This window comes from Rhincodon typus, chromosome 19 (genome assembly GCF_021869965.1).
Source record: "Rhincodon typus isolate 14 chromosome 19, sRhiTyp1.1, whole genome shotgun sequence".
Taxonomy (NCBI): Eukaryota; Metazoa; Chordata; class Chondrichthyes; order Orectolobiformes; family Rhincodontidae; genus Rhincodon; species Rhincodon typus.
The window spans coordinates 501,292-522,731 of record NC_063350.1 but is presented as its reverse complement, the minus strand read 5'-3'; the positions used below and the strand labels follow the sequence as shown (position 1 = coordinate 522,731).

General features: G+C 42.5%; 1 protein-coding gene across 1 annotated transcript in view; it reads right to left on the bottom strand.

The window, feature by feature from the left end:
- LOC109920094 (short transient receptor potential channel 4-associated protein) overlaps positions 1–21,440 on the bottom strand; it is a 119,270-nt gene that overhangs the window by 39,725 nt on the left and 58,105 nt on the right. The window contains exons 10-12 of the mRNA XM_048608494.1: positions 20,481–20,623; positions 10,221–10,349; positions 3,589–3,647 (exon numbers count right to left, since the gene is read on the bottom strand). Of these exons, the coding sequence (XP_048464451.1) occupies positions 3,589–3,647; positions 10,221–10,349; positions 20,481–20,623 (331 nt within the window). The remainder of the gene's footprint in view (positions 1–3,588; positions 3,648–10,220; positions 10,350–20,480; positions 20,624–21,440) is intronic.

The window sequence follows — 21,440 nt, the reverse complement described above, 5'->3', positions numbered from 1 at the left end:
TGGCCTGCTGTGCTCATCCAGCTCTACACCTTGTTATCTTGCATAGCTGACGTGTTTAGTGAGCACTTTGCATCTGCTCGTCAAGAAAGATGCTGCACAGACCATTGAGCGAATTAATTTGAGTCATTGGAAGAATTTACAATTGATAACAAGGCATTGGATAGACTGCTTTTAAAATTGAGAAAGCACCAGGCCTGGATGAGATGCATCCAACAATACTGAGACATTGTTGTCATTCAGTAGTAAGAACTTGAATAATGCTGAACAGACATTTTGTTGAAGCTTTTCATCTTGCACTCAGCAGGGCAATTCAGAAGAATAGCAATTCAAGGAGAAAAATCAACATTTGTACTGCTTGAAAGGAGAGTGCTGATTGTTTGTCTAGTGGACTCTGATTTTCACACCAATTAATGATGATAGCAGTTAATAGCTTAACTGTTTTCATTTAAACTAGGCAGCTTGACTGATTGGTTCCTTTCTGAAGGCAATGCTCTGACCAATGAATGGCTTTTAAAAAATGCTTCCAGGGACAGACGCAGCACTTTTCTGGACCACTATCACGCAGGATGGCTTTGACACATCAGGTTGCACAGTGATAAAATGGCTTGGGCTCCATTATGCCAATTTTATACTGTTTGGAACTGTCTGAATCCCAACGTATATTATGACTAAAGGAAATCTTCCTTAACTGGTCAATAGTAGAGAACCTTAAAGATGAAACTGGGAACAAAGTCATCTGTGTTATAACTATACATCGATCAGATGATTTCTCAAGTCACCCTTTGCCCTGCAATGCATTTGCAACTGCGGGGCCTTTACCAATCAGCACCCTCCCCTCATGCAGTATATATGATAGAATACCAACTCAAAAGGAAAATCTGTGAATTGAGTGCAGGATGAAACGCTTCAACAAAATGTGTCTTGTTTCAACAATATTCAAAATTCGAGGGAAGTGAGAATGAAAATTGTGGGGCGCCGACAAAATTTTTCGGTCTTCCCCAGATTAGGGGTGGTGCCAGAGGATGGGAGAATTGCAACAAATTACAGCTTTGTTCAAAAAGACAAACAAACAATCAGGCCAGTCAGTTTTACATCAGTGATGGGGAAACATATAGAAACAACAATTTTGGAAAAATTTAATATCCACATGAAAAATGTAGGTTAATTAAGGAAAGTCAGCATGCATTTTGTAAGGTACAATCATCATGCTTATTTTTTGAAGAGTTAAAAGAGGGGCTCAAAGGCAATGATGTTGATGATGTACAAGAACTTCCAAAGGGCATACAATACATTGCTGTACAGCAGACTGGGAGTTAAGGCTCATGATATAAAAGCAACAGCATGGAACATAGATACAGAATTGGCTGAGTGACAGGAAACAGACAGACAGTGGTTAATGCACTCTCCTCTGGCTGAGGAAGATTTGTAGAGGAGCGCGCTATGGTCATTATTGGCATCCTTGCTTTTCTTGATGCACATCAATCACCTGGACCTGGTATACATAACTCGCAAATAACGTTAAATTGGAATCATTTTAAACTGAGGAGGATAGAACTTCAAAAGGAGACAAGGTGGTGGAAATGGCAGAAAAATAACAGCTGAAGTTCAATACACAGAAATGAGGGGATTCATTTTGAAGAATACAGAGACAATATAAAGACTATACAACTCTGGAGGGTGCACAAGAGGGACCTAGGTGTATGTGCGTATATGAATTCAAAGGTGCCAGGACAAATTCAGACAATGGTTAATAAAGCAGAGTGTCCCAGACTATGAACAGGAGCATACAGTATAAGAGTAAGGAGTTTATTTTGTTATGTTATGTGAAACACTAGTTTGACCTCAGATCAGGTATTCCATACAGTTCTGGGTGTGAACTTTAGGATGGATGTAAACAAATTGGACAGCAGATGTAAATGGTTCCAGGCATGAGGGTACAAAGTTAAAGCAGAGAAATGATTGTTTCCCTTGGGGAAAATAGCAGACAGAGAATAGATCCAAGAGGCATTCAAAAAATCAGGAGGGTTGGGGACAAATATAGGTAAGACTGTTCCCACTTATGGAAGGGTCAATGACAAGGAGGCACAGATTGAAAATAATTGATAAATGAAACAAAAAGTATATCTAAAAAGGCTATTTAATCATTTTGGTCTGGAATACAGTACCAGAAAGCATGGTTGATGCAAGCTTAATTGATGTATTCAAAAGGGAGTTGGAATGTTACTTGAAAAGAAACAATCTGCTGGGTTACAGCAAGATGGCAAGAGGTGGACTAATTGAAGTGCTGATTCAGAGAGGTGTAGAAATGATGAACTGAATGGCCACCTAATGCGCTGTAATAATCAGAGGCCTACAGTACACAAAAAGGCCCTTTGATTCATTGAGACTGTACTAGTCAAAAATAGCCACCAACTATTCTAATCCTAATTTCCAGCACGTGGCCCATGGACTTGTATGCCTTGACATCAGAAGTGCACATCGAAATACTCGAGGGTTTCTGCCCCTACCTGTAAGTTTGGTAGAGAGTTCAAGATTTCCACCAGCCACTGGGTGAGGAAAAAAAAAATTGCCTCACATCCCATCTAAACTTCCTGCTCCTTACCTTACATCCATGTCCCTTGGTTATTGATCCCTTCATCAAGGGAAAAGATCCCTTCCTGAATACCCTATCTATGCCCCTCAATTTAACACAGGCAGTCCCTGGGTTGTGAATGGATGTAGTTCAAGTTGTTTTGACGCAAGTCGAAACATTACACCTTGTGTGGAAGTGCCTGTGTTGGACTGGGGTGGACAAGGTCAAAAATCACAACACCAGGTTATAGTCCAACAGGTTTATTTGAAGACACAAGCTTTTGGAGTCTCACTCGTTCTTCAGGTGTCAGTGAGATAGGTGGCATCAGACACAGATTTTATCAGCAAAAGATCAAATGGCCATAGAACTCACATAAATATATCAAACAAACCTAAGATAGCTATTAAATCTTTAATCAGTTAGAAAGGGTTAATATGCAAATCCCAGAATTTCTTTCAAGTCACTGCCCCAAGATAACTAAAGGTTTTATCAGTAAACCAGAGGTGACATCTCAGGTCAGACAATGCATTCGAGGTGTAAAGTCTTGTTTATAATCTGGTTGTGTGTTAACTTAGAATTAGACTGATTTTATTTCCAAAGTAGGAATTTATAAAATGCCACATTGACTGTCTACAAACTGTGCTTTTTGAATAAAATAGAACATATCTGCAAATGCAAATTCACTCCGTAGATTTGTGTGTGGTGTGAGAGAGGATATAGTGCGGTGGGGTCACCTTTACTGCGACATGAACCCAAGATCCCGGTTAAGGCTGTCATCATGGGTACCCAACTTAGCTATCAGCCTCTGTTCAGAGACTCTGCGTTGTTGTGTTTCCCAAAGTCCACCTTGGAGGACGTTTACCCATGTTCTGAGGCTGAATGTCCTTGACCGCTGAAGTGTTCTCCCACTTGGGGGGAACATCCCTGTCTGGCGATGACACTTGAAAGCAAGCAAGAACGCAAGAACGATTACACGTGGAGCGCAATACCAGAAATGGCTGTTTCTAAATACTCACTCATGGTGATCACTGAAGCTCTGAAGCAACCTCAGGAATTGGATTTTCAGAGAAATCTCCTGTAGTGGAATAGCAAATGTTTAGGTAGATAACTATTGAAACAAAAAAAAAAAGCACTTTCAAGAATAGACGATTCAGCAATTACACAATTGGGTCAAAGTGTGTCCACGTGTGACTGGGTGTACAGCAGTCATTATGAGTAAGTAATGCACCAGTGATAGGGGTGACTTACTGAAATAGCTTTGCTTTTCCACAATAGAACATAGAACATAACAGCACAGCACAAGCCCTTCGGCCCTCGATATTGCGCCGACCTGTGAAACCGATCTGAAGCCCATCTAACCTACACTATTCCATTATCATCCATATGTTTATCCAATGACCATTTAAATGCCCTTAAAGTTGGCGAGTCTACTACTGTTGCAGGCAGGGCATTCCACACCCTTACTACTCTGAGTAAAGAACCTACCTCTGACATCTGTCCTATATCTATCATCCCTCAATTTAAAGCCGTGTCCCCTCGTGCTAGCCATCACCATCCGAGGAAAAAGGCTCCCCACTGTCCACCCTATCTAATCCTCTGATCATCTTGTACGTCTCTATTAAGTCACCTCTTAACCTTCTCTGTAATGAAAACAGCCTCAAGTCCCTCAGCCTTTCCTCATAAGACCTTCCCCTCCATACCAGGCAACATCCTGGTAAATCTCTTCTGCACCCTTTCCAATGCTTCCACATCCTTCCTATAATGCGGCGACCAGAACCGTACGCAATACTCCAAGTGCGGCCGCACCAGAGTTTTGTACAGCTGCAACATGATCTCATGGCTCCGAAACTCAATCCCTCTACCAATAAAACCCAACACACCATACGCCTTCTTAACAACCCTATCAACCTGGGTGGCAACTTTCAGTGATCTATGCACATGGACACTGAGATCTCTCTGCTCATCCACACTACCAAGAATCTTACCATTAGCCCAGTACTCTGTATTCTTGTTACTCCTTCCAAAGGTGAATCACCTCACACTTTTCCGCATTAAACTCCATTTGCCATCTCTCAGCCCAGCTCTGCAGCTTATTTATGTCCCTCTGTAACCTGCAACATCCTTCCGCACTATCCACAACTCCACCGACTTTAGTGTCATCCGCAAATTTACCAACCCATCCTTTTGCTGAAAACAATTTTACAGAAGAGTCTTTAAATTAGTTGTGAATGTTCTGCCCTAAACTACCAACAAGAACACTTTGTTTAAAATATATCTTCCCATGGGATGTAAGCATAATTTGTTTATTATCGTTGATTGAAGCAATGAGCCACCTTCTTGAATTTACTGCAGTCCATCAGATGCAAGTATAGACACTACACAATTACAAAAATTTCAAATATTAGAAAAATCCCATTTGCAACAAAAATAATTACCCTATGATCAACATATCAGGCCACAACTGCAAACCACTAACTTTTGTTCACTCCAGATTCTGTGCCTCCCAACTTTATGCTTGGAGTCTATGCTATTTAGCAAGGCATTCGATAAGATTCCACATGGTAGGCTCATTCAGAAAGTAAGGAGGCATGGGATTCAGGGAAATTTGGCTGTCTGGATACAAAATTGGCTGTACAGAAGAAGACAGAGGGTGGTTGTAGATGGAAAGTATTCAACCTGGAGCTCAATGACCAGTGGTGTTCCGCAGGGATCTGTTCTGGGACCTCTGCTCTTTGTGATCTTTATAAATGACTTGGATGAGGAAATGGAAGGGTGGGTTACGATGACACGAAGGTTGGAGGAGTTGCAGACAGCGTGGAGGGCTGTTGTAGGTTGCAACGGGACATCGACAGGATGCAGAGCTGGGCAAAGAAGTGGCAGATGGAATTCAACCTGAAAAAGTGTGAAGTGATTCATTTTGGAAGGTCGAATTTGAATGCAGAATACAGGGTTAATGGCAGGATTCTCGGCAGTGTGGAGGAACACAGGGATCTTGGGGTCCACGTCCATAGATCCTTCGAAGTTGCTACCCAAGTTGATAGGGTTGTAAAGAAGGCGTATGGTGTGTTGGCTTTCATTGGCAGGGGAATTGAGTTTAAGAGCCGAGAGGTTATGCTGCAGCTCTATAAAACTCTGGTTAGACCACACTTGGAATATTGGGTTCAGTTCTGGTCACCTCACTATAGGAAGGATGTGGAAGCTTAAGAGAGGGTGCAGAGGAGATTTACCAGGATGCTGCCTGGACTGGAGGGCAGGTCTTATGAGGAAACGTGGAGGGAGCTAGGGCTTTTTTCATTGGAGCGAAGTAGGATGAGAGGTGACTTGATAGAGGTGTACAAGATGATGAGAGGCATAGATAGAGTGGATAGCCAGAGACTTTTTCCCAGGGCGGAAATGACTATTACGAGGGGGCATAATTTTAAGGTGACTGGAGGAAGCTATAGGGGAGATATCAGAGGTAGTTTCTTCACAGAGTGGTGGGCATGTTGAATGCGCTGCCGGCAGTGGTAGTGGAGTCAGATACTTTAGAGACTTTTAAGCGACTTTTGGATAGGCACATGCATGATAGTAAAATGTAGGGAATGCAGGGTAGATTGATCTTAGTAGGATAATAGGTTGGCACAACATTGTGGGCCGAAGGGCCTGTGCTGTACTGTTCTACGTTCTATGTGAAACATACTAAGCAATTTTCTAGAACACAGTTCCACAGAAAATAAAACTATGGAGAAGCAAAACATCACAGACTTTGGAAACATGGGATAAAAGATGCAGATACTCAGGTTAGGCAGCATCTGTGACGAGAAAAACGCTTCAGGCCGGTGATGTCTGATTAGAGAGTCAGATCTGGGTTAAAAACAGTTTGATAAGACAGTATCAACTGAAAGTGTTACCTCTAAGTGTTTTACCACAGACATTGTCACACCTGCAGAACACTTACATTAATAATTTTAGAACTGGTAAATAATTTATTTCAAAGATAATAATTTAAAAGAAATCTGGGCCCAGACCACGAAACCTCGTTTTACAATTTATTTTTGCATCTTCCTTTCTAAATGGGATATCATGACAGAATGATATTTCCATGGGCTATTAATTCCAAGACAGAGGTTGAATTCCCACCATGGCAGGTGGTGGAATTTGAATTAAGTCTAGATTTCTATCAAAAAGTCTAATGATGACCATGATACCATTCTCAATTCTTGTAAAAACCCATCTGGTTCACTAATGTCCTTTAGGGAAGGAAATATGCTGTCATACCTGGTCTGGTCTATTTGTCACCCCAGATCCATAACAAAAATTATGGATTTTTCACTGCCCTCTAAAATGGTCGAGCAGGGAATTCAGTTGTATTAAACTGCCAAAACACCTCAAACAAAGGAATAAAGCAGTATGGGTCATCTGGCACCACCCAAAGCATCACAGATAACAACCACAAAGTGCTGTCCTGCTTGCACAGTCCTCCTTACTGACATTTGGGGGGATAAGTGCCAAAATTGAGAGCTGTCTCACAGCCTAATCAAGCAAAACTCAAACAGTCGTACTGATGGAGTTATATCTTACAGACAATGCCCTGGACAACACCATCACAATCCCTGGGTATGTCCTGTTCCACTTGCAGAGGTGGCAGCACTGTGGCACACAGTCAGGAAGGAGTTGCCCAGGATCCCTCAACATGATTCTGGACCCCATAAAGGCTCATGTCATCAGGTCAAACATGGGTAAGGAAACCAGAAAAACTCAAATTGCTGGAAAATCTCAGCAGGTCTGGCAGCATCTGTGGATAGAAAGCAGAGTTAACATTTCGGGTCCAGTGACCCGACTTTGGAACTTCTCCAACTCCGAATGCTGCCAGAATGGTTGCGTTTTTCCAGTAATTTCTCATTTTGTTTTGGATTTCCAGCATCCACAGTTCTTTGGTTTTCTGATGGGTAAGGAAACCACCTGATTATCACTCACTGACCCACCTCAGTTGATGTATCGGTTCTCTTCAACATTGAAGATCAATTGGAGGTAGGCAAGGGCATAGAATGTAGACTGGATGGGGTACTTCAATACCCATCACCAAGAGCAGCTCAGCAGCACCACTAATAACCAAGCTGGCTGAGCCCTATACGACAGAGCTGCTAGGCTGGGTCTGTAGCAGGTACTGAGAGAAAAATCATACTTGACCTCATCCTGCCCAATCCTCCTGCCACAGATGCATCTGTCCATGATAATATTAATAAAAGCAACCACTGTACAGCCCTGTTGTAATCCTGTCCTCCAAGATGTGGCACTATCATGCTAAAGGGGGTAGACTTTAACAGCTCACGACAGTGAATCCATGTGGTAGCATGGGCTTTCAGAATTGTTCTTTAATATATTCTGAACCCATGGACTGGCACATCCCCTACTCTACTGTTCACATCGAGCCAGAGGATCAACCTGACTTCAACGGAGAATGTAGGAGGACACACCAGGAGCAGCACCTGGCAAGCCTAAAAATGACATCTCACTCTGTTGATGACGACCATAGAACATAGAACATTACAGCGCAGTACAGGCCTTTCAGCCCTCAATGTTGCGCCGACCTGTGAAACCAATCTGAAGCCCATCTAACCCAAACTATTCCATTATCATCCATATGTTTATCCAATGACCATTTAAATGCCCTTAAAGTGGGCGAGTCTACTATTTTTGCAGGCAGGGCATTCCACGCCCTTACTACTCTACCTCTGACATCTGTCCTATATCTATCACCCCTCAATTTAAAGCTATGTCCCCTCGTGCTAGCCATCACCATCCGAGGAAAAAGGCTCCCACTGTCCACTCTATCTAATCCTCTGATCATCTTGTATGTCTCTATCAAGTCACCTCTTAACCTTCTTCTCTCTAACGAAAACAGCCTCAAAACCCTCAGCCTTTCCTTATAAGACCTTCCCTCCATACCAGGCAACATCCTGGTAAATCTCCTCTGCACCCTTTCCAATGCTTCCACATCCTTCCTATAATGCGGTGACCAGAACTGTACGCAATACTCCAAGTGCGGCCGCACCAGAGTTTTGTACAGCTGCAACATGACCTCATGGCTCCGAAACTCAATCCCTCTACCAATAAAACCTAACATACTGTACGCCTTCTTAACAACGCTATCAGAAAAACAGGTATTGCTTTTGTGTCAAGCAGCATAAGCAGTAAGCGAGAAACAGGACTAAGTGATCCCACAACCAATGGATCAGACCTAAGCTCTGCAGGCTACAGCCAGCTGTCAGTGGTGGTAGATAAATAAATGACTCACTGGAATAGGTCATTCTGCAAACAGTTATCCTCAAATGATCTGGGAGTGCAGCACATCAGTGCAAAAGGCAAGGTGAAGACTTTGCAACCTCAGTTCTGGTGAAGGGTCACTGTAACTGAAACATTCTCCACAGATGCTGCCAGACCTGCTAAGCTCTTCCCGCAATTTGTTTTTGTTTCTGATTTCCAGCAGCTGCAGTTCTTTTGGCTTTTAATTGGAATTGCGATACTGCTGAGGCCCACGATTTGGTAGCAGAACTACTGCAAGATGCAATCAAAGGAGCCCTAGTCTGAGGATATTGGAGACTGGTTTGCAAGTTTCACTAGCATTCATTTTCTCTTACATGGAAAGATTTATTTGATTTTAGCAAAATTCTAATAACCCTTAACATTAGCATTATTGCAAACATTATAGTCTGTATCACACTTGGAATTAAATGCAATAAACAGTGGAAATCTAATGCTGCATTTCAGATTACTTTGTTCAATTCAGATTTAAAAATTTCCAGGTGTGATTTTGTATTAGGCAAGACTTTATCCAACATGACAGAAGCAACTGCCCATCCTGCAACTGACACTGGTCTAGGTTAAAAGAAATATTCCTACATATCATAACATCACACTGGTTTACCTTTGAAATTGACAAGCAGTACACACTGTCAATCCACAAGTTGTGGTTCAGAATGAGAAACTAGCTGACAGTAGAATGGAACAGTTCAGGGGCTCACACATGGCCACAGTGGACAGTTAAACAAAGAGATGGACCCCAATCTTCAGCCACAGCTTGTCAGAAGTTAAACATTTTTAATCTAGAAGACTTTTGGCACACATTTAGCAGACTTCATTATGTAATGACAAACTGTCACAGATTCATCTGATTATACAATTCAGAGGAGCAATCGATACTATTGAACAGTTAGGAAAATACCAGAGAGGCAGATGACAGGTACAACCTTATCAAAAGGGACCAGGGGCGCACAAAAACAAAATCGAGCAGCAGTTAGATTCAATCATTAAAGTGAAGAAGGGATAAAATACAAAATCAAATCACAATATTTTCCAAAAATCTTTTTTAGAAGACTCTTGTTAGCAGGCAAATATGAAAATATGCAATGCATTTAATTCCCAATGATGGGAAACACAGCTAAGTGATCTTTTCCAATCCATCATCACAGCACATCCGTAGATCAAATCTGGTAACCCACAGGTCAGTGATCATTGGGGCAAGTGATTAAGCACTCAACAATCCAACATATCCAATACTTTCCAGTAATGTCACGAGAGCATTGAAAGCTTGCATATTAGAAGTGTTAGTGACAGTGAGAACAGCACTCCTGCAATCAGTCACTTCTGCCGCGAGTTTCATACTTACTGGACTGCAGTCACAGATTTGATTCTGCCCATGCAACACGTGATTAGTGGAATGTTTCCTCCAGATCAGTTTGTCAAACAGGTTATTAAGACCAGGAATAAGTCGAAATTCTGCCAACATCTTGTGAACCTGAAACAGTACAGAAATTATTCAGATCTTGATCTCTGTCACACTATACAAGGTGCTGTTCACTGAGACAGAGATAGTGCAAGGGTCTCGTGATCAACTGCCACTCACTTATCCTAATTACGTGAATACCAATGTATCCAACAAAAACATGGTTCTAAATTTTATAAGTTCCCATTGCACTGAAGAAAGTTAGCATTTGGATTGAGCAAGTCCCTTTTAAAGTTGTCTCAATCAACATTAGAGTCACAGATATAATGAGTTGGTATATGATCTTAAAGTTGGGACTTCTGCTATAGCATTATTTCAAATATTATGATCACCATGAGTCCACTAAATTTATATTATGATCTGCTTAGAGACACTAACATTTTGTTTGAAGTTTGAAATTCCTGTTCCTAAAAAGCAACAAGGTTCCACTATTTTTAAAAACGAAAAAAAAACTTTACTATAAAAATTTTACTAAACATCCACAACATACATAAACTTATACTCTGAACATCTGAAATCTGATGAAAGTATGGATTAAAAGACAAATTGTGGTCAAGCACTCCAAACAGCACATGGTTAAGACAGATCCTACAGATTTATCAGTAACCCACCAAGAGGAGATGGACAGGGAGAAAGGCTGACAAGTGAAAGGACAGCACAGCTGAAAATAATTGGAATGCCATTTGTGAAACTGACAAGAATTACATCATGATTGGCTGAAAATCCTCAAAGCTTAACCCTAGCAATTGTTTGCCAACTGGGATTTCTTTTTTTTAGGAAAGCTCATGAAGTTTTGAATGAAGAATCCAAATGGCTGTTTCCTGAAGTTCCAAAAGCTGAAGTCTGCTATTTGGCAGAAATTTCTTCTTACTTCTTTCAATACTGGCCATTGCCTATCTACAATCTTCACTAACAATGTATTTTCACAGTCCAGAGTCGACTGACCCTCCAACCTTCAGTGGAAATACCGTATTAAGCAAGGCAATCTAATATTCTGACCATTGGTTTTGCTGAGTTAATATGGATGACTATGATGCATCGTCAGGTCTGTAGCAAGGTTAACAGACCAGGATTCCAGCCAAACACAGGTGCTAAAATTTTAATGGATAGAGCAAGTAGGATCAATTGGAGCTTCTGGCTGCTGACAACAATGTTTGAGCAAATGCGAAAACTTGTCCAATTAGATGGTTTCCTGTTCTCAGGTTTCCTGTTCCATGACCAAAAGAGAATGGATTCTCTCAGCATGCAAGAGATTCAATATTGAAATTACAATTATTTACAAAATCTCCAAATCTAGCACTTGCGTTCAACATACCTCTCCTCTAACACAGGAAACCTGTAGTTTAATAACCGTACAAAACACATCCTTCTGTAATGCTGCTACAGTGATATTCAGATAGAAAGTAACATTTCAACAGCCTACAATCATAAAATATATTAAAGCAACAGCGCCGGCTTAAAGAATATAGGGCTAGGCTAGTTCTAGCTGGTTGACCGTAGGACCATTAGATATAGGAACAGAATTAGGTCATTCAACCAAGTGAATCTGTTCCTGACTGCCAACCGAACATTCATGTTCACCTTAAGAGAATCCTGAATTAGGACTCCTAAGACCCTTTACGCTACAGATTTTCAAAGCCGTTCCATATTTTTAAAAAAACTCTGCCTCTATTCTTCCTACCAAAGTGGGTAACCTCACACTTTCCCATGTTCTATTTCATCTGCCACTTCATTGCCTACTTTCCTAGCCTGTCCAAGTCCTTCTGCAGCCTCCCTGCTTCCTCAACGCTACCTGTCCCTCAACCTTCGTGTCATCTGCAGACTTCACTACTATGCCTTATGTTCCTTTATCCAGACCGTTAATGTATAACATGAATAGTTGTGGTCCCAAGCTGGACTCCAACCGAAGTCAACTAGTCACAGTCTGCCATCCTGAAAAAGATCCCTTTATCTCTACTCTCTGCATTCTGCCAGTCAGGCTCTTCGCTCATTTAGCGGTCTCCTTTCTGGCACTTTGTTAAAGGCCTTCTGGAAATCCAAATAGATCACATCCGCTGACTCTCCTTTGTCTAAATTGCTCGTCATCTCCTCAAACAATTAGGACTACACAGTGACTCAGTGGTTAGTACTGCTGCCTCACAGTGCCTGGGACCTGGATTTGATTCCAGCCTCGGGCGACTGCGTGTGTGGAGTTTGCATGTTCTCCCCATGCCTGAGCGGGTTTGCTCCGGCTTCCTCCCCCTGTCCAAAGATATGCAGGTTAGGTGTATTGGCCATGGGAAATTGCCCCATAGTGCTCAGGGATGTGCAGGCTATATGGGTTAGCCATGGTAAATGTTGTGTTATGGACCTAGAGTGGGGGTCTGGGTCTGAATCTGAGTGGGATGCTCTTCAGAGGGTCAGTGCAGACTCAATGGTCTGACTGGCCTCTTTCTGCACAATAGGGATTCTATGAAAGAATCGTAACAGATTTGTCAGGCATGATCTCCACTTGAAGCCGTATTGACTCAGCCCGATTTTACCACGCACTTTTGGGGACTCCAAAATCTCATCCTTAACAATGGACTCAAAATCTTAGCAATGACCGAGGTAAGGCTAACTGGCCTACAGTTTCCTACCTTCTGTCTCCCTTCCTCTTAAAAAGGGGTGTAACATTAGTCACTTTCCAGTCCTCCAGCACCCTCCCTGACCTCAGTGATCCTTGAAAGATCACCAACATCTCTACAATCTCCTTCAGAACTCTGGGGCATAGTTCAATTGGTTCGGGCGATTTATCCACCTCCAGAACTTTCTGCTTCCCCAGCACCTGCTCCTTAATGATGGCCACTACACTCACATCTGTCCTGGCTCTCAAAGTTCTGGTATGCTGCTAGAGTCTTCCACTGTGAAGACTGGTGCAAAATACCTATTCAGTTCCTCCACCATTTCTTTGCTTCCAATGACTACTTCTCCAGCCTCATTTTCCACTGGTCCAATGTCCACTCTGGTTTCTCTTATCTTTTAAATCTCAAAAAAACCAGTTGCAATCTTTTATATTACTAGCTAAAAACTTACTCATGTCTTCTTCTCCCCCGCTTATTGTTTTATTTATCCTCTGCTGGTTTTGGAAGGCTTCCCAATAATCTCCACCATATTGTATTCATTTTCCTTTGCTTTTATGCTGCCCCTGACTTCCCTTGTCAACGATAGTTGCTTCATCCTCTTCTTAGCATGCTTCTTCTTCCTGGGGATGAATTCCTGCTGTGCCTCCCAGAATACCTCCAGAAACTCCTGTATTTCTTCCTTTTTTAAAAAATATTCAATCATGGTAGGCCAGCATTTATTGCCCATCCCTACAGCTGAGTCAATTGCAACCACACGTAGGCCAGGCCAGGCAAGATGGCAGATGTTCTTCCCTAAAGAAAATTAGTGAACCTGATGGGTTTTCCTGACATGATCATCATTAGACTCTTAATTTCAGACTTTTTTATTGAATTCAAATTCAACAATTGACTATGGCAGGATTCAAACCCAGGTCCCCAGAACATTACCTGGGTCTCTCAATTAAAAGTCCAGCAAAATTGCCTCCCCAATGCTCCACGATATTCCCTGCTAGGATCCCCTTCCAATCAACTCTGGCCAGCTCCTCTCTCATGTCTTTACAGTTACCTTTACTTAATTGTAACACCATTGCATCCGATTCCAGCTTCTCCTTCTCAAATTAAAGGGTGAAATCTACTATAGTATGGACACTGCCCCTAGGGGTTCCTTCATCTTCAGCTCCCTAATCAAGTCTGCCTCATTATGCATCAAATCCAGAAATGCCTGCTCCTTACTGGGCCCGACCAGTACTAACTGCTGTTGAGAAGGTGGCTGTGAGCTGCCTTCTTGGACCACAACAATGCACGTATGGCAAATAGACCCAAGACTGCAGTTAGGAAATGACCCAGCCACAATGAAAGTTGACTGATATATTTCTAAATCAGGATGGCATGAGGCTTGGAGGGGTGCCTGAAAATGGTGGTGTTTCCATGTATCTGCTGCCCTCACCTTTCTGGGTTAAATTTGTCCAAACTTCTTGCATGTGAGGCTACATTTCAATTTTCAGAATAATTATAAAACGAACAGTAGAGGACAGCACCGGAACAGGCCCTTTGGCTCAGCATGTCTGAACCAGTGATCCCATTCTAAACTAATCCTATCTGCTAGCACATGGTCCGTATCCTTCTATTCCTGCCTGTTCACCTGTCTAAATATTTCAAACTTTGCTAACGTATCTCCTTTCACACCTCCCCTGGCAGCATTACCACCCTCCGTGTTTTAAAAAAAAAACCTGCCTTGCACATCTCGTTTAAACATTCCCCCTCTCACCTAAAACCAACGAACCTAATATTTGACATTTCCACCCTGGGAAAAAGACCCTGACGATCCACCCAATCCATGCCTCCTGTAATTTTATACACTTTTATCAGGTTGCCCCTCAGCCTCCAACACTGTAGCAAAAACAATCCAAGTTTGTCCAACTTGTCCTTGTCGTTAATGCACTCTAATCCACCTAACATCCTGGTAAAACTCTTTTGTAATCTCTTCAAAGCCTGTGCATTCTTCTTGTAGTGTGGCAACCAGAACTGCATACAATACTCCAACTGTGGCCTAACTGAAATCTGACACAGCTGCAACATGACTTGCTAACTTTTATACTCAATGCCTCAACTAATGAAGGTAAGCATGCCATACACCTCCTTTACAACCTTACCCACTTGTGTTGTCATCTTCAGGGACCTATGGACTTGCTCCTCAAGATCTCTCTGTATATCAAAACTCCTGAAAGTCCAGCCATTTACTGCATACTTTCTTCTTGCATTTGACCTTCCAAATTGCATCACTTCACTTGTCTGGATTAATTCCACCTGCCATTTCAGTGTCTAACTTTCCAACTGATTGATATTCTACTGTATTCTTTGATAACCTTCCTCACTATTGACAACTCCTCCAATTTCCTGTTATCTGCGAAATTGCCAATCACACCACCTAATTTTCATCCAAATCATTTATATGTATTACTGTTCGAGATCCTAGCACTGATTCTTGTGGAACGCCACTAGTCACAAAACTCCAAGCAAAGAAAAAAAAAACAACCCTCCACAACTACCCGCTGTCTTCTCCTAAGCTGATAGTGTATCCAACTTACCAACTCACCATGGATTCCACACAACTTAATCAACTGGACTAGCCTACTATGGAGGTACCTTGTCAAATGCTTTCATAAAGTGCATATGACAGCATTCATTACCCAACCTTCAATCATCTTTGGCACTTCCTCAAAAACCCAAATTTGGGACAAGACTCATCTCCCATAAAGCCATGCTGACCATTCCTAATAAGTTCATTTCTTTTCCCCAAATGAGAGTAAATCCTGTCCCCAAGAACCATCTCCACTAATTACCCTACCACTGGTGTAAGGCTCACTGGTGTATAATTTCCCAGATTATCCGTTCTTAAACAAGGAACAACATTGGCTATTCTCCAGTCTCTGTGACCTCACCTGTGGCTAACAGGATATGAAAATCTCTGTCAAGGCCCCAGCAAAATTCTCCCTTGCGTCCTTCAGTATCCTGGGATAGATCCCTATGGGCCCAGGGAACTTATCTACCTTAATGTTCCTTAAGACATTCGACACTACTTTCTTAATATCGACATGCCCCATCCTTGGTGAATGTGAAGCACTCTTTATAAAAAGGACCTCATGCAATTCCTCTGGCTCCACGCATAAATTCCCTCCTTTGTCCGTGAGTGAATCTACCCTTTTCCTCGTTACCCTCTTGTACCTAATACACATATAAAATGCCTTGAGATTCTTCTTAATCCTACTTGCCAAGGACATTTCACAGCCCTTTCTAATTTCCTGTTTAAGTTCTTTTGCACTTCCTTTTCTGGAAAAAGGTTTTGACAGCAGTAAACATCGCTTTGGAATTTTTTTCTGAAATCAATAAAATTGGATCATTTAAATGAGTCAATCATGAGAATAACCATTAATAGTAGTACTAAGCAGGAGTGCTGACTAATAAAACATTTTTCACTTTTTCGGTTATGAAGTTGAGGTAGAGAGAAAAAACTGGGCTCCAGCCCGGATCTCCAGTGGAGTGATTGGGGTTGACTAGGAATCAGGGCCTAAACAACCAGAGGTAGGTTCGTCTAACTGATCTTAGATCACCTCTGGTGGTGCGCACACTCAGGGTTGATCTTAGAAAAATTCACAAAAGTGGGATTGATTGCCTTTCAGCCAGGTTTTCCTCCTCTATGGATAGGTTTTACCAGGCAAGGGTGGGGAATAGTGTTGGGTATCCATGGTCCAAATCTCTCACATGCACTCTACATCCCTGTCAGTCACTTAATCTAACCCGTCCCCACCCTAGTCAGTCACTCCAATGCACCATCACAGTCTCCCCAAAACTCAGCCACTCTGCCACATTGACCCAGTTATTTGACTGAATTCTCATCATCTCTCGCCCAAAGTCTCTCCGCTGCATCCTGCCACCCGTTACGCGATCCCACCTACCCTGGTCAGTCACACTCACCAATTCCATCACTGCCCCCTCAACCACCAGCAACCCCCACCCCACTTTCTCCAGTCACTCCCACAGGCCTAGGGACTGATGGCTAAAAACTATAGAAGAGCAGTACAGGATGATTTGATGGTAACAATCTACTTTTCTTCTCACTTGGTCTAAGAAGCAAGATGTCCTGGGCTGTCACTGCATTAATCACTGCTCCCAATTTCCCCAGTTGGACTTTTATCTCCCCCATCCCAACAAGACTCTTGGCCCACAACCGTGATTTCCATCCTCCCCAAGTGAGCGTCTTCCTCAAAACCTCCCAAAGCACCACAGTTCCAGGTCTCCGGCCGAGTTAAACTGCATGCATTGTGCTGCTTACTATTCTCCAATCTCAGTCAGGTTTAGTGAAGCAAAAGGTACAGAACGGCCTGTGACTGCAGAAGCAACATCTTTCAAAATCTTCTGGTACACTTGCCTGTACTTTGAACAAAAGTTTGGTTGTCTAGATAGGACTCTTCAGCTCAAACCACTTAATGGAAAAGCTGGTTTGAGGCGGTGTTGTTGAAGGAGACTTAGTGAGTTGGTGCAGTGAATCACTGTGAACCAGTGGGTGAGAAACTAAGTGTTGAAGGCTGTGGATGGAGTGCTGGTCAAGCAGACTTCTGTGTCTTGGATGGTGTCAAGCTTCTTCAATGCCACTGCAGCTGCACACATTCATATTAGAGCCAGGGGCTTACACAGGGCAGAATTTGTTAAGTGCATCCAAGAGGGTTTCAAGAAACAGTATGTGGATAGTCCAACTAGAGGAGGGGCATACTGGACCTTGTATTGGCTAAAGAGCCTGACCAGGCAACTGACCTTTCAATGGGAGAACATTTTGGAAACAGTGATCACAACTCCTTAATTTTTAAGTGATAGCAAGAACTGCCGATGCTGGAGTCAGCGATAACAGTGTGGAGCTAGAGGAACACAGCAGGCCGGGCAGCATCAGAGGAGGAGGAAAGTTGACATTTCGGGTCTGAAGGGTCCCGACCCAAAATATCAGCTTTTCTGCTCCTCCGATGCTACCTGGCCTGCTGTGTTTCTCCAGCTCCACACTGTTATCCTCAATTTTTAAGATAGCTATGGGAAAGGATAAGTTAGGACTTTGCAGTAAGGTTCAAAATTGGGAGGGGGAAAATTACATCAGTATTAGGCAGGAGCTCGGGAGTGAAAATTGGGAGGAGCTTTTACCAGGCAAGTCCACATATGACATGTGAGAACTGTTTAAAGACCTGTTGATGAGTTTAAGATCAGCATGCTCCAATAACGAAGGAAGGACAAGGATGATAAGATAAGGGATCCTTGAATAACGATGGAGATTGTGAATGTAGTCAAAAAGGGGAATAAAAAGCACAAGTAAGGTTTAGGAAGCAAAAATGGACAGGGCCCACGAGGAATACAAGGAAAGCAAGAAAGTACTCATGCAGGAAATTAGGAGAGCAAGAAGGGGCCAGGAAATGACTTTGGCAAGTAGGGCTAAAGAGAATCCCAAAAAAGTCTATAGATACATTAAAAACAAGACGATAAATAGGGAGAAGGCAGGACGGCTCAAGGATAAAGGAGGGAACTTGTGCTTGGAGGCAGAGGATGTGGGTGACATCCTAAATGAGTGCTTTGCATCAGTATTCACCCAGGAGAAGGATATGGAGGACAGTGAGATTTGCGTGGAGCATGCTAATATGCTAGGCATTTTGAGATCAAGTGGTGTTGGATCTCTTGGAGAATTAATGTGGATAAGTCCCCAGAACTGGATGATATCTACCCCTGGTTTATAAGAAAGGCAAGACAGAAGATTGCTGGGGCGTTGACCAAGACCTGTGTATCCTCACTAAGACTGGCAAGTTGCTAATGTTGTTCCCCTGTTCTAGAAGAGAAATAAGGATAATCCAGGAAACTATAGACTGGTGAGTCTCACATCAGTGGTTGGAAAGCTATAGGAGAAAATTATTAGGGTTAGGATTTAAGCGCATTAGGAAAAGCATGGCGTAATTGGGGACAATCAGCATGGTTTTTGTGCAGGGCAGGTCATGTTTTACTAACTTAAGGAGGTGACAAAAGGTGATCAAATGAGGACATAACAGGATGTTGTTTACATGGATTTTTGTAAGGCTTTCGATAAGGACCGTCATGGTAGGCTCAACCAGAAAATTAAGATACATGGGATCCATGGTATTTTGGCCACATGGACTCAGAACTGGCTTGCCCATAGAAGACAGAGGGTATTGATGGAAGGGTGTTTTTCAGGCTGGAGGTCCATGACCAGAGGTGTTCTGCAGGGTCCATACTGGGACTTCTGCTGTTTGTGATACACAAACATGACTTAGATGGAAATGTAGATGTGTGGGTTAGTAAGTTTGCAAACAATAAAAGATTGGGGAGCTGTGGATTGTGTAGAAGGTTGTCAAAGGATACAGCCCAATATAGATCAGTTGCAGATATGGGCGGAGAAATAGTAAATGGAGTTTAATCCATGTAAGTGTGAGATGATGCACTTTGGAAGATCAAATATTAAGGAAAGGTATACACAGTTAACGGGAGGACTCTGAACAGCATTGATATACAGAAGAATCTTGGGATTCAAGTCCATAGCTCCCTGAACGGGACCCTGCACGTAGGTAGGGTAGTAAAGACGACATATGGCATGCATGCCTTTATTGGTTGGGGAACCGAGACAAGGATGTCATTTGTAGATTTATAGGATGTTGGTTAGGTGACAGTCAGAGCATCGTGTTCAATACTGGTCATGACATTGCAGGAAGGATATGGAGGCTTTGGAGAAGGTACAGAAGAGGTTTACCAGAATGCAGCATGGATTAGAGGGTACGAACTATAGGAGAGACTAGAAAAACTCCGGTTGTTTTCTCTTGAGCGGGAGAAACTGAAGGGACACTTGATAGAAGTCTACAAAATTATGAGATGCATAGATAGGGTTGAGTCAGAATCTTCCCAGAGTTGAAATGTTTAATACTAGGGGCTCATGCATTTAAGGTGAGGGGCAGGGGGGAGTTCAAAGGAGATGCAAGGGGCAAGTTCTTATTTGACAGAGTGGTAGGAGTCTGGAACACACTGCCAGGTGTTGGTGGAGGCAGATACTATAGAGATGTTTAACAGATTTTTAGATAAGCACATGAATATGCAAAGAATTGAGGCACACGGACCAAAGGCAGGCAAAAAGGATTAGTTTCATTTGGTGTCACATTCGGCACAACTTCGTGGGCCGAAGGGCCTGTTCCTATAGTGTATAGTTCTATATTCGATGTACTCCATCACACTATTGCCTTATAGTGGACATGCACTGCAGAATTCACAACTTCTGACCGATTTTGTGACCACTATATTTAAATCTATTGTCCAGTACAGGTTCTAGTCAACAGTAACTCCATAGATGTTGATCACAGAGAATTAAGTGTTAGCAATTCCACTGAACGCGTAAGAGAGAAATTTAGATTCTGCCTCATTAGGGATGGACATTGCTTAGCATTGTGGGGTGTGAAATGTTCCCAAAGGAAATAAACTTAGAAAACACATTAGAAGTTTGATGAAATTGGTGCCCGAGGTCACCAACCTGATTTCGCTGCCTTCCCATTAGCAGTACACACAACACATACAGGACTTCCACTTTGTACATGATCTCATGCATGATCTTCATGGACTGTGGGAGCCGACTCCTCAACTGGCTGGCAGCCAGTACGCTCTCATCTGCAGATTCTAAACACAGAAAAAGTAGTAGTTTAAATATAGCCTCAATCCTCCTCCTGTTCCTCCAAAGTTTAAGTGCATTGTCTTATAAACACTCCTCCCTACACCCCTAAACAAGTCCAAACACTTGCACGGTACCTGTAAACTAGGACACCATTTCATCCTCAATGCACTAATATTTTTCCAAAAACACAATGATGCTAAAACTTGGCCACTATTAGGAGTGTGACCTGGTCTTCCTATGTATTTTTTGACCTTAACAGTGCTGTGTTATGAACCTTGATTCTTCACCTTGGTTTTCCAAGGTGCCCAGTAAAAAAAAAATTGCAATCTAATTCAGTTTGTTGATGTGAACAACAAACGGACTCACCTCAGGATACATAGAATCTTACAGCACATTAAGATGCAATCCTGTCCACCAAGCCTGTGCCACTTTAAAAGGTGCTTCTAATCCAGTCCCTATCAGCGCTCTGGATGCACCTACATCACATGAAATGGTTTAAGGCCGTGATCCACTACTCCATTAACATAGAACAGAGATCTATACAGCACAGGAATGGGCCCTTCAGCCTGCAATGTTGTGCTGAACACGACGCCAAATAAAATTGATCCCTTCTGCCTGCCCTTGGTCCATATCCCACCATTCCCTGCATATTCATGTGCTTATCCAGAAGTCCATTAAATGCCTCTATTGTATCTGCCTGAACCACCACTCCTGGCAGTGCATTCCAGACTCCTACCACTCTAAAACACTTGTCCATCACATCTCCTTTGAACTTGCCCCCTCTAACCTCAAATGCATGCCCGCTAGTATTAGGCATTTCAA